The sequence below is a fragment of the Nelusetta ayraudi genome, unplaced genomic scaffold (assembly GCF_046127955.1).
Source record: "Nelusetta ayraudi isolate G7.1 ecotype Tasmania unplaced genomic scaffold, CSIRO-AGI_Nayr_v1 ptg000060l, whole genome shotgun sequence".
Classification (NCBI taxonomy): domain Eukaryota; kingdom Metazoa; phylum Chordata; class Actinopteri; order Tetraodontiformes; family Monacanthidae; genus Nelusetta; species Nelusetta ayraudi.
In genome coordinates, this window is record NW_027466110.1 from 5725978 (window position 1) to 5741912 (window position 15935).

Here is a 15935-nt window from a genome sequence, read left to right on the forward strand (position 1 = left end):
CATGGGACAGTGTGTGCCGCCACCAACCAACTGCTTTTAACTGCTTTTCGTGGTTTGAAAGCTTAAAAAAGGGCTGCTTGAAGTGCCTACTTGGTGTTTGCGTTTGTGTGTGTCCAGAAAGACAGAGCACCTCAGGTTTGCTATGTACATACTTATACCATGTTTGTAACAACAGGCACTCTGGTGTCACGCCGGCCACAGATCGGCTTGTCCGTGTCTTGTCAGGTGACTTAAGAATCACTCCTCAGCTGATGGCATCTGGAAGAGCCACTTTGGAAAATAGCTGGAATCTGCTATCTGATCGCCACCCACTGTCATCAGCTGCTGCTGCCAGGGAGGAAATTGCTGCTGCAGAGGCAAATTTGAGAGTCTGCAATACGCAGATATAAACGCGGATTATTGGTGACTGGAGACACGAGAGACTTGTGTATTTGTCGCAACTCACTGAGGAGAGGAGCTGCAAACATGTTCTGTGTCCAAACCTTGTTTTGTAAAGTGCATTGTGTTACGGTACACCATGTAAATGTGCAACAACAGGTCCGTCAACCTGAGCGCGTTTTCTGCCTGGCCAGCTGGTCACTGATGCAAATGGAATTGTACACACCTACAGTATGTCTGGTTTTGACAGGCGCTGTTCAAAATCAAGACATGTTTTCATTTTACGCATATTTTTCTAACACGCCATTCAAGGAAACTGAAGTTGAACCTTTTCCCAGTCAAACCAGGACATGAGGCCCCCACATGATGGCACTGTTTTTTCTTTGTTTCCTTTAAAAATCGTCAGACAGGAGCAGCTCTAAAACCTTTTCCTAGCGTGTCATCTCATCCTCCACTGTACAGAGACTGTTGTGCCTTAGCGTGGTGGTCCATTAAAACCAGTGTTTCGAAACATCTGCACATTTCCTTTTCTAAGAAAGTATTTTTCTTTTCTTTTTTGACGCAGCCTTCTTGTTTTTTTTTCAGATTCGTAACCAATTTAACAGGATAATAAACGGATTTTCTGCAGGTGAATCAACTGCAGTGAGACTCCTGACTGACCTCTGACCCCACTGAAAGGGTTATTCCCCCCCGCCCACCCCCTTTCCACAGAGCTTAATGTATTTTCCAGAAACCACCTGCACTGTGATGGGTGATGAAATAAACTCGGCTTTCGGTAGATCCAACAGCTGTGTTGTGCATTAAGTGTGTTGTTTTTTGGGGGAGAATTTATTATTATTTTTTTTTACATTGAACGATGTTGTCACCAGTTGACATACTGATTGACAAATAATTAAATAAAAGAAGGTGAAAGAGCTCAAAATCTCAACGTTGTCTGAAATTTCTTTGGTGAGGAAAAAAAAGGTCAAGGTGAGAGAGAAAGTCCAGAAAATAAAACCTCATCTCATCACAGCAGATATCTCAGGCTGGAGGAATCCTGACTATGATGCATGAGGTTGTTGGTTCAATTCCCCACCAACACCTGTTTTTTTTTTTTTTTATTATTACTTTTTAAAAAAGCACAGCATCTACCGAGCAGCTGGAGTTTTTTCAAGAGTCCAGTTGCTGTTTATTTATGAACTGATATCCCTCCACAGGGATCAGGAACCAGGGCAGGTTAGCTCACTGGGTTGTATCACTGCCTCTGGAGCGGCAAACCAGGGTTTGAATCCAGCTCTCTACCGTGTGAACTTTATCTGATTTTTAAAAGTTGAAGTGAAAGAGATGAGCAAGAAATTAAAATCCCAGCTCAGCAGGACAAATAGCTCATGCTGGAAAAGGTCTCACAAAGGTTCATGAGGTTGTTGGTTCAATTCTCCACCAAGACCTTGTGTTGTTTCTTTCTTTTTTTTAAAATCCCCCCAGACACGATGTCACAACACAAACATGAAGGTAACTTAAATTAAATCAGATTTGACCTCCAACTAACTTGGATTTGAACCCACATCTCCTGCACCGCAGTCAGAGGTTTAGCCTACTGAGCTAACCACCTTGTTAGCCTGATGCAGGTAAATAGTAACCCAATGTCTACAGCCACCCTTGACGTCAGCTCTGCTTATGAGAAACACACTCCTATAAACTGCTTCACTACATCATGCAGTGATCTATATGTTGTATATGCATATATAATTTGATGGTCTAAAGTTGACTGTGACATGATCTTCTGTTATTCATAACTTATGTAGGAATGAGTTGAAGAATATTTTTTGTTTTTGTCATTTATTGTCCTTTATTTTCAATTTATTTGTGTTTTTGTGTGTGTGTATCTGTGTGTATGTGCCTGTAGCTGCTGTCTGTTTGTCTGTGCAGGGTGAAGCACTGAGGCCTTTATAGTTCTTTGGTCGTCAGCGCTGAAGACGGTCTTGTGGGGAGCAACAATGTCTCCCAACGCGAAGGTGACAGGATCGAAACCCAGCGTGGACCAGAGGTACAACACTTGCGTGTCTGTGTGTCGTGTGTGTGTGTCTAAACCAAATCAAACCAAACCAAACAAAACTCAAAACATACCTAAAAACCAATAAAACAACCAAAACTTGCGTTGCATTCCGTCCGTCGTATTTCCGAGCATTTCAATCTTCCGAGCGTTTGGAATTTCCTTCATCTGAGATCAACTGGAAGCAGCAAACAGGTAAGTGGAGCTAGCTACCTAGCTAGCTCCCCCTTCCTTCTTTTAAAGTGTATTTGAATTAAACTCAAAAGAGCAAAGAGAGTGTACATATTTTAGGGCCGGGTCAAAACTGGACCTGGAATACTTCAGCTCCACTTGTTGCGTTACACTTGTATTTTATGTAAAGTGACCATTTCTTTCTACCTAGCAGCTGGAGTCCAGTGGTTGTTTATTTATGAACTGATATCCCTCCACAGTGATCAGGAACCAGTGCAGCTTAGCTCAGTGGGTTGGATCGCTGACTCTGGAGCAGCAAACCAGGGTTCGAATCCAGCTCTCTACTGTGTGAGCTTTATCTGATTTTTAAAAGTTGAAGTAAAAGAGAAGAGCAAGAAAATAAAGCATTGGCTCATCAGGACAGATAGCTCAGGCTGAAGAAAGCCTAACTATGGTTCAAGAGGTTGTTGGTTCAATTCCCCACCAACACCTGTTTTTTTTTTTTAATTGCTTTTAAAAAAGCACAAAATCTACCTAGCAGCTGCAGTGTTTTCAAGAGTCCAGTGGTTGTTTATTTATGAACTGATATCCCTCCATAGGGATCAGGAACCAGTGCAGGTTAGCTCAGTGGGTTGGATCGCTGCCTCTGGAGCGGCAAACCAGGGTTCAAATCCAGCTCTCCGCCATGTGAACTTTATCTGATTTTTAAATGTTGAAGTGAAAGAGATGAGCAAGAAATTAAAACCTCAGCTCATCAAGACAGATAGCTCAGGCTGGAAAAGGTCTCACTATGGTTCATGAGGTTGTTGGTTCAATTCTCCACCAATGCCTGTTTTTTTTTTGTTTGTTTGTTTGTTTTTTTTACTTAAAAAGCACAGAATCTCAACGTTTGAACCCACAGTAAGGTTTTCATCATATAATGAATTCTCATAGATTATATTTACATTAAGATTTAAAATTATATTTAATGATTCAAGAAGAATATGTTATAATAAGAATTAAAGATAGGTGTATATATACATATATATACAATTTGATTCTACTATTTGTTAGAAAAAATAAATAAATAAATGTTTAAAACATTTTTTTAAATCTTATCTTTTCTGCAATTTTCTGTGGCCCCTCCAGTGCCCCCTAACATCCACCGCCAAGGGGCACTCGAGGGGATAATCAGTTGCGTGGCCTTTCTTAAACCCACATTAGGGCTACAGTCAGGTTGTCGTGGGCACCAGCAGAGGGCAGCAGTAGAGAGGAGGCGTCGCCTGAGAGGAAAGTCAATATTGACCGGGTTCCTCCGGGAGTCGCTAATCCTCGGCAGCAGGCCGAGGGTCTCGCCATACCATTGACTCGGTGCCATGTCAGAGAAGGTGCGTATGGATTAGGATGCCATTGTGCAGAGCTTAATGAATGCTGCCTCTGTCGAGCTGGGTAATGAGGCGCCCTTGATGCTTTGTTTTCCCAAATAAATCTGTTTCAAATGTTTCTCTCCACTACTTCTCTCAGATCTGCTTCCAAGATATGAGACCCGCCCTCCCTCCTACCCCCCCACCCGAAATCTGGATTTGAACGTCTGCAAGGGAGTGTGTTGTTTCACATGTTGGCACGGCATCCTGATGCAAGACTGTGCAGCAAGCCTGCAAGAAGAGTCGATCAAAATGCTGCTTTAAAGGGCTCACGTTATGCAGAATTCACTTCAACAATGTTGCCTGACGGCATCGTGTGTGTCTGGCCTGTGAAAACCCCATCCCTTACGTTTGCTTGCTCCGTGTCAACACAGTTCTGGGAATCAGCGATGTGATGATTTGTTCCATTCATAGATGTTAACATATGGATGAGCCGGGTTAGTTGCCATGAGTCAACTCTGAAAATGTGATTTCGTGCACAATCCTTTTGAATGCCTGCTGACTGTCAGTCTGCAATCTGTTTGTGCGCCCGGCATTAATTTAGATCACAAGATTTTTATTTATTTATTTTTTCCATGTGAAGAATGCCACAGATCTGCTGACTTTGTTATCTACAGAATTGCCCAAATGGACTCGGAACGAAACTGTCGGCCAAGTCTGAGTCTGCAGGTTGCTCTGAGGTTATCATGCCGGTCTGCTGATGCTGCATGGGGTTGATCCTCCATCAGCTCAGGGGGTTTTAACGTTCAGGATATGAAATCCCAGATTATGAGCCCCCCACTGTGAGACTAATGAGATAATCAGCTCAAACATCAGTGACGGGAGAAGAATATTGATTACAAGCGTGAAAGTATAAAACTCAAAGTCAGTGCTTTGTCCTTGTTTTTGAAATCATCAGCTGCTGTGCTTGAGCTTTATTCTGCAAATGCAATGATCTGACAGATTTGCATGCTACTCTGCACAGTGCGCTGCGGAGGGCTGTGGCAATATGTTTAGCTTCTACAATATCAAAAGTCGTATTAAGTCTAAATAGCACAGTGTAATGGAAATCTGGCTGCGGTGTAGCAGTTGGTTCAACAAGTGAAGGAAAGAGAGAAGACTCAGGCCTGGAGATCTGTGTGCATTTGGAGGAATAATATTGGTGTAGTGAGTTGGTGGGCAGACTGCAAATCGAGCAGTTGCAAGTTCAACTCTGATGGGGTCACTGTGTTTTAAAGTCCAGGAGCCACAATGTAACTAATCAATGCACCAGGAGAGGTTGTCTGAGTGTGAAGTTGTCAGTGGTTAAGTGGAATTACTCCACAGAGTCGTCAGATGAGGTCTTTGGTTCAAATCCTTGGCGCGGGGGGCGGGGGGGGCTCTCATATTGCGTTTCCATATATTTTGGCAGTTTGACATAAAAACAGAGTGACTCTCAAAAGAGTAGAACCCACAACTAATTGATTTTTAGTCCAACACCAGCTCCCTGATCCACTCACATCTTCGTTTTTGCTTCTCTCTTTACTTGTCGCTAAACCAAAAGTTGTCAAAGCAGGAGACTCAAACCACAAACTTCATCCACCACAGCCAGGCTTCCGTCTTTAAAAGCTATTTGTCCTGACACAGTTTGAGAAGTAAAAAGTGCTTTCATTGCAAGCTATGCAACATGCCAAAATTAAAAAACAAAAAAACAAAAAAACCCCCATAAATAATAAAGAAATACACACTTAGTGTATGACCTTTAGATAGAGTTGCCAACCGTCCCTTAAAATACAGAATCGTAATCTACGTACTGCAGCTGCAGGCAATACCATTGCGCAACCCATTCACAACAACTGTGCACTGGCTGCGTAGCTCGCGTAGAGTCGGCTATGAATCAGGACCGCCTGTTCTTTTCTTTTCAGCTTTATTTATTTAATTCCTTTGTAAAAGTCATCCATCCTGCTCTTTATTGATTGTTGTGCAAAAATATGTTCAATTAAAAGATTTCAATACAATTTAAACATTCATCTTATTTCTAATATCTATTGGGAACAAAGAAGTTTAAACTGTGTGAACCATAACCCTATTTTAAGTTATGATTTACCACTACTGGCGAGCCACTGGCCTGTGACGTCATGGCCACCATGTGGGAGGCCTCATGGTTCATGTGAGTAAGGACAAACAGCCACTTGAAGTGGAAGTAAACAACTTCATCTTTCCTCTCTGAGGACGGATCAAGAAAAATCAATTTACAGCCCGTGCGTGCAAAGTGGCGCATGACAGTACGAAGTCCAACTAAAGTTGAGTTTTGAGTCACTTCCTATCGCAGCACAGCAGCCCTTTGTCGGCTCCTTTGTGTGTGTGTGTGTGTACGTGCGCGCGCGCGGCCGCGAGGCTGCGAACCGGACCGCGGGGATTAAATGAAAGCACATGATGACTCAGCCCCGTGATTTCTCCGCGCGCCGGGCCATGTTACCCAGAGAGCCCTTCCTGTGTGTTGCCTCGTCTCTCCTGTGACACAGTAGCACACTTCTTCTTTCCTCCTCTCTTCCTCTTCCTCTCCCTGTCCCCCTCTCTTCTCCCTCCGTCCATGGCTTCTCCCCGGCTGGAGACGTTCTGCTGCCCGAACCGAGACGCGGCGACGGAGTTCGTGGTGACCTTCCAGCCGGTTCTGTTCGGGTCGCTGACTCTGGCCAGCGCGGCTCTCAGCCTCGTCTTCGCCGTCCTGCAACTGCTGCCCAAGCGCAAAGGATACCGCAGGCTGGGCCAGTACCCGCTGCCGAGGCCCGCGTCCTCCTCCCGGATATTGCTCATCATCAGCGTGTGCGACATCCTGGGATGCGTAGGTAAAGATCGAAACTATATGGAACCGGGGCGAGAAAGGGTAAAAAAAAAGAAAAGAAAAAGAAAAGATGGATCCAATTACGCGCGTTACGCACAAGAATGTTGGCCGCAGCGTTGCAGCGTAACTTCTCTCTGCTTGACTGAACAGCCAGGCAAGCGCAACTTTTCAAGCAGTCTTGCAAAGGCGGTCTAACTTAAAGGCAAAAAGAAATATTGTATTTGCAGAGGAGGTATTTTTAAGTCGGGGAAAAGGAAGGAAGAAGAGAAGCACGGAGCGCAGACCGCGTGTTGGCGGATGGAATGCAGGGTTGTTCTTAAAGCAATGAATGGCTCTGACGCGTGCACGCACTTCGCTTGAACCTCTCGTGCACAGATGTCTTCTCCCTGGGTCGTGGCGCCTCAGGTGGGATCCTCTGCAGAAGTTTAAAAAAAAAAAAAAAAAAAGACCTCGAACCCATTAAAATCAGCAGGCAGCCTGCAGCACTTTGCCGGCGTTTCCGTTTCCATTCCACTGGAAGTTACAGGAAATGGAAAAAGACCCCATGTGAAACGCAGCGGCAGGAGCTGTGAGTCGGATTTCCACCATAAAGAGTCGGTTATTTAAAGGGATTCCACGCCTGCAACCAGTTCATTAAGCGGGTCTGATGAAATGAATTGCATCCGAGATGCTGCTGCTGCTGCTGCTGCTGCTGCTTCTTCCTCACATCAGCTGCTCCCTGTTCCCTCCTCTTGCTCTTCCTCTCTGCTGCTAAAACCAGCATCAGTTATTTTTTCCACACACGATACGATTGGGTCGTTCTGCCGCCTTGCCTTCCCTCAGGTATCATCGTCAGGTCGTCCGTGTGGCTCGGCCTGCCGGACATCATGGGCCGCATCTCGGAGGCCAACAGCACTGACGTGTGGCCAGAGGTCTACTGTGTGAGCAGCGCGGTACGTGAACCGAAACCTACCCAAGTCAGGGCCAAAAAGCACATTTTTGATGTGGGCACGTGCACGTCCACACTGCAAAGTCATGCATGAAACATTTTACTAGATCTGTTTGAAGAGGGACGGATGGTTTTCAGAATTCCTCTCATTGTGCTTCAGTTGATGCCCCTTTGGTTCTCCAGAATTTCTTTTATCATCACAGACTCAAAACGTCAACGTCCTATTTGCACAGAAAACACCACATTTGGCCATTTGTGATGTCACAAATGTCTACTTCCCGGAACTGTGTGAAAAGAAAAGAAAAATCAGTTCTAAAACAAAGCGGAGCAATGAGACAGTGGCATACTTGACCGAGTTCTCTTTGCGGGGGGTTCACTGCCAGCCGGGTCACGCAATTCACCGCTAGAAAACATCGGCCAAGTGAATTGTGGATAATATGGGCGCTTTAAATCTAATTTAACGGGTCAAAGGCTAAATCACCACTAATTGTCACATGTGAAATTGGTTCTCCTCGTTTCACCCGGAGCCTGAAGGCAACGTTGATCAGCAGCGGCGCCATTTGGTGACCCGACTCCCCAACCCCAACCTCCAATGCCGAGTGCCAAGCAGGGAGGCAGCAGCTCCCGTCTGTAGGGGGCGTCGAACCCTGGACCTCCTCAGTCTCCGGTCACTGACTCCCTCTGGTCTGCATGTTTCGCAGATGTGGATCCAGCTGTTTTTCAGCGCCTCCTTCTGGTGGACCTTTTTCTACGCCGTCGACGTCTTCCTGGTGGTGAAGACGTCTGCAGGAATCAGGTGAACCTCAACCCTCAGTCTGTCTTTTAATTTGAAATCCTCAGTGCACCTTGCTCTGTTCTGCCCCCTGTGTGCCATTTGTTTCAAGACTGCGTTTTGCACTGGTGGAGAAACTGGACTCAGGCTTGCCGTGCACGTCAGGAGTGCTGTGTTCTGGCGTGCACCCCATCAGCATGTGTTGTGCTCTCGGTCTCATGACTCGTCTCTCTGCTCCCCCCCCCCCCACCAGCACCATTATCCTCTACCACATGATTACGTGGGGTCTGGCCGTGCTGCTGTGCGTGGAAGGAGTGGCCATGCTCTACTACCCATCCATCTCCAAGTAAGACTCTTTGTTTCCTTCGCACGCGCACGCACCAACGCCCTCAGGCAAAAGCAGCATAAGCTCTGTGTACTCTTGACATTTTCAGCTGCGAGGAGGCAAGCACAAAAAAGTTGGGAATTCCAGAACTCCACCCGAGAGTGTAAAGATGAATTTTAAAAACGGGAAAAGTCAAACGATAGCGTTTTCTGCTATTTCTATGCAGTTTCGCGTGCTGCTGTGTTTTTTTTTTTTATATAAAAAAAATCCCAAAAATGTGCATCATAAAATGTTTATTAGCAAATAAGCACGCGAGGCACAGAGAATTTTCCTGCGGCCCTAAAAGGTCGTGTACAAGTTTTTTCCACAATCTCGTAAAAACAACCGAGAAATATTTGCGTAAAAATCTTTTGGGGTTTTCAAAAGATGAGGCTGCGTGAGACAGATGCAAAAACCAAAAAAATATTTCTTTCAAGAAAACAAATTTCTTCTACTTGTCCTGGATGTGTGATTGATTATATTGCTGAAATATCGAGTGACCTCCACGAATCAATGCACGTGCACAAGAGAGTGTGTGGGTTGTGGGTGTACCACACTACAGGAAGTTGCACTTGGACACGGAGTCTTAATATCGCCAATAGATGGCGGCGTCCTAAAAAGTTATTTCTGACATTGCTCAGCGCTCTTTTTTGAGGCCTATTAATAACTCAAAGGAAACTGCCTCAGCCGGGTGAAACATAGTAGAATGTTGATAATCATCACGATCAGATGTGGTTGTGTTTGAACTCAGGCTTCCTTCCCTCAGTCCAAACACTTGCGGCTGTGCGGTAGATCCGATCCCTGATCTCTCCTGTGTGTGTGTGTGTAGCTGCGAGCAAGGCCTTCAGCACGCCATCCCTCACTACGTCACCACCTACGCCCCCATGCTGCTGGTCCTCGTGGCCAATCCCGTCTTCTTCCACCGGACCACATCTGCAGGTCAGCCAGCTGAGCTGAAGCCACACGACCAGCCAAAAGTTTGGACACACCTGTTTCTTCTTGATCTTTACTACTTTCGACACTGTAGATACACACTGAAGAGATCAAATATTTTGTTTAATACATATTCCATATATGTTCATTCATAGTTTTGATGCCTTGAGTGACAATCTACAATTTAAATAGTCGTAGTAGAAGCCTTCAATCAGACGTATGTGTCCAAACTTTTGACTGGTAGTGGATCTATCCACTGTTCTTGCAACGCCCGAATGAAAACACTTCCCTTTCTCTCCTATGCACTCCTCGGCCACTCATCCCCCCCACCCTGCAGTGACATCTCTGCTGAAGGGACGGCAAGGAATCTACACCGAGAACGAGAGACGTCTGGCCAGCGAGATCAAAATACGCTTCTTCAAGATCATGCTGGTCTTCTTCATATGGTACGTGTTCCTTCATCCGACAGTTGGACGAAGCCAGTTTTCTTTTTTTTCTTTTTTTTTTTTTTCTTTTGGAGAAAAACGTTAGTTTCCTTTGCCTCCGCACACCGGCGCCTCCGGAGCTCACTCATCAACACATCATCATTTGTTTGTTCAAGCCACGCTGCGGGAGTGGTTCTTGCAAGTTCTTGTTGTTTTATTTGCTTTTTATAGGGTGTGATGTGCACGAGCACATCGCATAACACCGGCAAACTAGTCTGGTCTCAGTGTTGCCGGTTGCCTGGCAGAGACAATAAGACAACAGGAAGTTGTTGCACCCGGCCAGGAAGTAACACAACTCACGAGGTCTCGTAAAGACCGCGGGTTTCCCACTCGGCCAAAATCGAGTAACGTTACCGGCTACGGATCAGACCAAATAAGGCCGCTGGTAAACTTTAATTTCAGTTAAGCAAACAGCTTTTAATGTGATTTATAATGAGCCACAGTATACTGGAAACACAGTTACGGTTTCCACATAAAACTAAGTGTGCATGCAAGGGATTACAAATTACATTGGACTCACGCTGTGTCGCTGTAATAAGTGAGATGAATGGAAACGTGTACGTGTATGTGTGTGTGTGTGTGTGTGTGTGTGTGTTCGTCTTCAGTAGAGATTGAAAAGCAGTCAGCCAAACTGCAGCTGGAAAACGAGCCGCATGTCATTTGCGCGATGATCTCATTTCATCTATAACAAAGTTGTATTATACATATTTTTTTCCCACTCGTTCTGTTCAGCTGGCTCCCCAACATCATCAATGAGTGCCTCCTCTTCTACCTGGAGATGCAGACTGACATCAACGACAGCAGCGTCAGGGACATCAAAAACGCAGCGCTCATCATGTGGTTCATCATGGTGGGAGAAAGGGGATACATATATATGTATATATGTATATATATATACATATATATATATATATATACATATATATATATATATGTATATATATATATATATGTATATACATGTATATATATATATATGTATATATATATATATATATGTACTACCAGTCAAAATTTTGGACACTTTCTTCTGATTTCATGGCTTCTTAACCTCCACCATCTGTCCCTCAGGGCATCCTGAACCCCATGCAGGCGTTCCTCAACACGCTGGCCTTCCACGGCTGGACGGGCCTGGACGTGGACCTCAGCCCGCGAGGGAGGAGGGAGCTGGCCTGGGACTCGGTCTCCACCTCGGCAGCGGCCAACACGGCCGGGCCCAACCCCCTGGTGGGATCCACGCTGCTCTACCAGAGTCACATCCAGGAGGCCAAGAAGAACGGGGTGGGCAACGGGCACCACCACTCGGACGCCATCAGCGTCCTCTCAGAAGGTAACTGGGCTGTGGGCGGCAGCGACGGCTCGCCTGTTTATCAGGGCTGGTGAGGCTCATTGAGGATGAGGTCGACCTCCGCCCCCTCCCCCACCACCCCCCCATTCAGTCAGGGAAACATCAGGCACCTCCTGCCACTGTAACTCGGTAGCTGCTGCTTGTGATTAAGGCCCCGTCTTATGCAGCATCCACTTTTTTCCAATAGCAAAGTGTTTCCTGCCTGATAATGGATTCTACAGAAATTAAAAAAGTCCATCTTTTACCCCCCCGCGCCACTTTTCAGAAAGTTTTTATGATGTCAGTGACATTAGCAGCAGACTGACTTCAGTTTTCTGGAGGTCTCTTTGATATTCTGGACTTTAAACTACTATTATCATTGTATAAAAAAGGTGATGGCCTCACTGAAGACTTTAAAGAGATTAAAAACAGCGTTACATCCTGATGAACAGCTGACAGAGGAGAGTCGCAGCTCCAGGAAAACACTGTGACAGCAGTGACTTGCGGCCCAAACCTGACCTTCACACCAATGAGTTGCCCTGCCGAACAAAGTCCAGTAGCGCCAGAAGCTGCGTCTCCTGAGAAATACTGAAAACTGGGAAAATTTCAATTGGCTGCTCCGAGTCACCAGAGAGCCTTGAGCTGTCAGGGACAGTGGAGGAGCCGCAACACACAAAGAGCAGATGAAGGAGAAATGATTTAGCAATTTGTCAGCCCGTTAACTCAAACCACTGCAATTTATCCAACTCAGTTTTTGTTGAAGACAGAAGAAAGTTGTTGAGTTGGAGTGAATTAGGAAGTTTTTCAGATATTACACAGCAAGAACCGTTAGTATAAAATGGAGGTGGGGTGGAGGTTGGGGGGGCTTACACAGTATTGCCAGTTGCCTTCAGCTGCTGGTGCAATGGCTGTGATGTCCCCCGTGCATGTACTGTATAAATCCTCAGGCTGGGATTGTTATTTTATTGTTTTATATGAAAGTTTGGTTGCACACAACATAATGTGCTGAGAAAAAAAAAAATCTAGTGTACTGAGGTACCACTACAGATTAGGGTTGCCGCATCGTCAGGAAGGACTTGGGAATGCAATAGTATAACTTGGAGTTTGATGAACTAAAATAAGGCCTCGGATTTCCACGAACCCATCTGAACAGCCGATGGCTACATTCCATTTTGTTGCGTTGGGGTTTGACTCATGATATTGTGCTGACTACCAGTCATGTGGGTCTACATAAAACACACACATTGTTAATAAGTAGCTTTCCTGTGATGACGAGTCAAATGTCTGCTGGGGGGGGGGGGGGGGGGGGGTGGGCATGTTAAAGGCCCAGTGTAAAACATTTAAGGGGACCATAAACAAATTCATATGCATAGTTTAGTTAGATAAAGCCGTTAAAGTATGTTTTGGTTTTGTTTTGTTTTTAAAATCAGTTGTGATTTTTATAAAACGAGCAGGTCCACTCAACAGGGCGTGGATATGTTGCACCATCATGTGGGCCAGATTGTGGCTCTGCTTGAGGTTTTGCTTTCACCCTGACATCCCAGCCGGTATGAGAAAGATGCAAGGTCAAGTGCAACACTGTTTGCTTTCTTGACACTGGGTGGCGCTGCATCTTTCACACTGGGCCTTTAAGACATCCTGAAATGTATTTTGGGAATAATTTTGTAAGCCTTTTTTTTTTATACACCAACTTCCTTTGTAAACCACATGTACTGTGTGAAGGACAATCTAATGCTGCTGTGTCTTTGAAATGACAAGTCTTTAGAAATAAAGTTTTACCACGATTTCTTTTCAAAGAAAGAAAAACGAGAGTGTCTTTGCCTTTTTGTTTAAGCCAAATAATGGAAGAGGGCACAGTGTTTTCCGTAAGCTGAAGAAAGTCAAATTTACAGGACGTGCAGTCAACTTAAAACTCCCAAAATACATTTGCAAGCGAGAGATGCAAACTCTTGTCTCTGTGGGTTTGACGAGCTCACGCGCTGTGAAGCCGCACCGAGTCATCTGGTGATCTCATGTCATTCTGTCTTGCTCAGGTTCAGAGACTAGTACAGTTGAAATCCACATTTCCAGCGAGCTACGAGACTATGAGGATGTAGACGCTGATGGCGAGTCCTTGGGGACCTCTGTGAGACACTAGACACCGGGCGCACCAACAACCCGCCTCCACCTGCCTTTCTACCTGTGGGACGTGATATTTGGAGCGACTCTTTGTTTTCCACCGTCCGCCTCCCTCCTGAGGCTGCTCCCAGTCGCTCTCAGTTAGTCAGCCGTGATGATTTATTAGGTCTAACGGTCTTGGCTCCGAGCTTCTGTTGTGTGTTTCTAGGAATTTACATTTGCGGTACAGTGTAGCGTTAATGGAGTGAAGAGCAGCTGAAGTGGCCCAAAGCCGCCGCATTTTCTAAAAGATTAAACTCTTAGTGTTAAAACTTTAAGCCTACTTTCCGTGTCTGTATGATTGCTAACATACAAATCCATTTTGGCAGCACGGGTTTACAACAATTGTGCCACTGTTAAGACACACAGTTGTCGAAGATTGGACAATGAGTCTGCTTAAGAATGAATAAATCACACCTCAGGCTTAAAACGTACCTTTAGTGCAGTAAATAAGACATTTTGCTGGCACAAAGAATTCAATCTGATGCTGGTTTTGTAGTATTTTGTACTCAACTAAAAAGAAAAATGTGAATGAATGTATTGTTAGAGATTTCCAACTATCCATCTTGTATTTTTGCACACTACTTTTTTTTTTTTTTTTTTTTTACACTTTATTAAATATTCAAAGAATGTCTTGTACGTTTTGTTGCAGCTTTTTTTTTTCCCAACATTTCTACATGGAATTCCAGAGGTGCTCACTGACGACGCCGACACTCACACAAACACATCTGGTTTCTGATATCAAAATAGAGTGATTTATTTGAGACACACTGAACGACATCAACGTTTCGTCTTGGTAGAAGGTGACAGCAACCTGGTCCAGGGTGCGTGACAGATGGTAGCGGTCACAGTATTTATTCCGCACCGTGCTCTTCAGCGTTCCGAGAGAGGCCACCGATTCTCAGTCTGACACAGACAATAATGGCTCTCAAAGGTAAAGAGGAAGAAAAAAAAAAAAGAAGTCAGGAAACAATGAACGAACCATCACAAAAGGTCCAGTGTTTAGCATTTCAACCTTCAAGCCTGTAGGAGAATGATAAAGTATTAAGGTCGCGTCTGTAGCCGGTGTTCCACTCTGGGCGGCGGTGGAAAATAAAACATGGCAGTCCCTGCTGAGGGCCCTCCTGCTCCATATATGGAGAAAAAAAAAAAAAAGAAGAAAAAGCTTATTTGAAAGTAACCGAGCATGAATAATTTGGCTGATTTCGCAAAAACAAACACGTATTCTGATGGAAAACATTCCATAAGAGAAAAAAAACCCCTAGACACTGGACCTTTATTAGTAAAGGAAGAAAGAAAAACAGAATTGGCCCTTGACTTTCAGCAAGGTCTGAACATTTGCTGAGCCACCCCTTCAGAAAAAGTGCACTTCACATTGATCAAGCCGACACTGCCTATCAGGGAGAAGGACCCAGAAAAAAAAAAATTATAAACAAGGGGAATCTTGGGAGTTTTTCTCACGTCAAACATCCTTTGAAACAAATGTAGGGCAAGCTCGCTGCTGCAGTCTGCTCCACAACTGAGGCATTTTAAATCTGAGCAAATCCGATCAGCTGGCAGCAGTCTGGGATTTAAACAAAAGCGTTTCAAGCGGCGCCGGGACTTTTGCTTTGACCTCCGGTTCAGAGGAGAAAGTGCCAAAGGGAAACGGGGGCGATGCTAAACAGGTAAACAGGTTTTCCAAGGCTTTCCGGGAATCGACGGTGACGCCCGTCAAAAACGCCTGCGTCCGACTCTGATCGAGTGGCAGCGGAGCAGGGCGACGAATCGGCTGGTTTCATCATCATAAGAAAAGAAAAGAAGAGAATGCTGGAGCAGAAGCTGGAACAGAGCTCCTGCTATGTATGGTGGAGAGAACGTGACAGCTCTAGCTGTTAGCCAGCCCCCCCTACAGGATGGCAATAAAGTGTACTGTATATAAACATATATACACAGTATATAAGTCTGTGTATTAATCTAATTTACATAACTTTACATTCTTAAATTTACATCCAAAAAAAGGGAGTAGATTCTCTTTGTAAACAACACTTTTCACATCTCGCCCACAAAAAGACACTTTCTGTTCTCCGAAGCGGCGGAGCAGCTCGTTTTTCAGCGGGTTGGAGCTCTTCCTCGGCCCGTTGTCTCGTTTCCCGATGTCAAAACGGCTCGCCAGCCACATTCAAGCCGGACGTCCACGCGT

General features: G+C 45.0%; 1 protein-coding gene across 1 annotated transcript; it reads left to right on the plus strand.

The window, feature by feature from the left end:
- The first annotated feature begins 6314 nt into the window (after window positions 1-6314).
- On the plus strand, window positions 6315-14330 carry gpr143 (G protein-coupled receptor 143). Its single transcript, XM_076040068.1, has 9 exons — window positions 6315-6791; window positions 7610-7719; window positions 8417-8511; window positions 8741-8833; window positions 9681-9790; window positions 10122-10230; window positions 11002-11119; window positions 11341-11599; window positions 13630-14330. The coding sequence occupies exons 1-9, from the start codon at window positions 6536-6538 to the stop codon at window positions 13731-13733; spliced, it is 1254 nt and encodes a 417-aa protein (XP_075896183.1). The 5' UTR covers window positions 6315-6535; the 3' UTR covers window positions 13734-14330.
- The last annotated feature ends 1605 nt before the right edge of the window (window positions 14331-15935 follow it).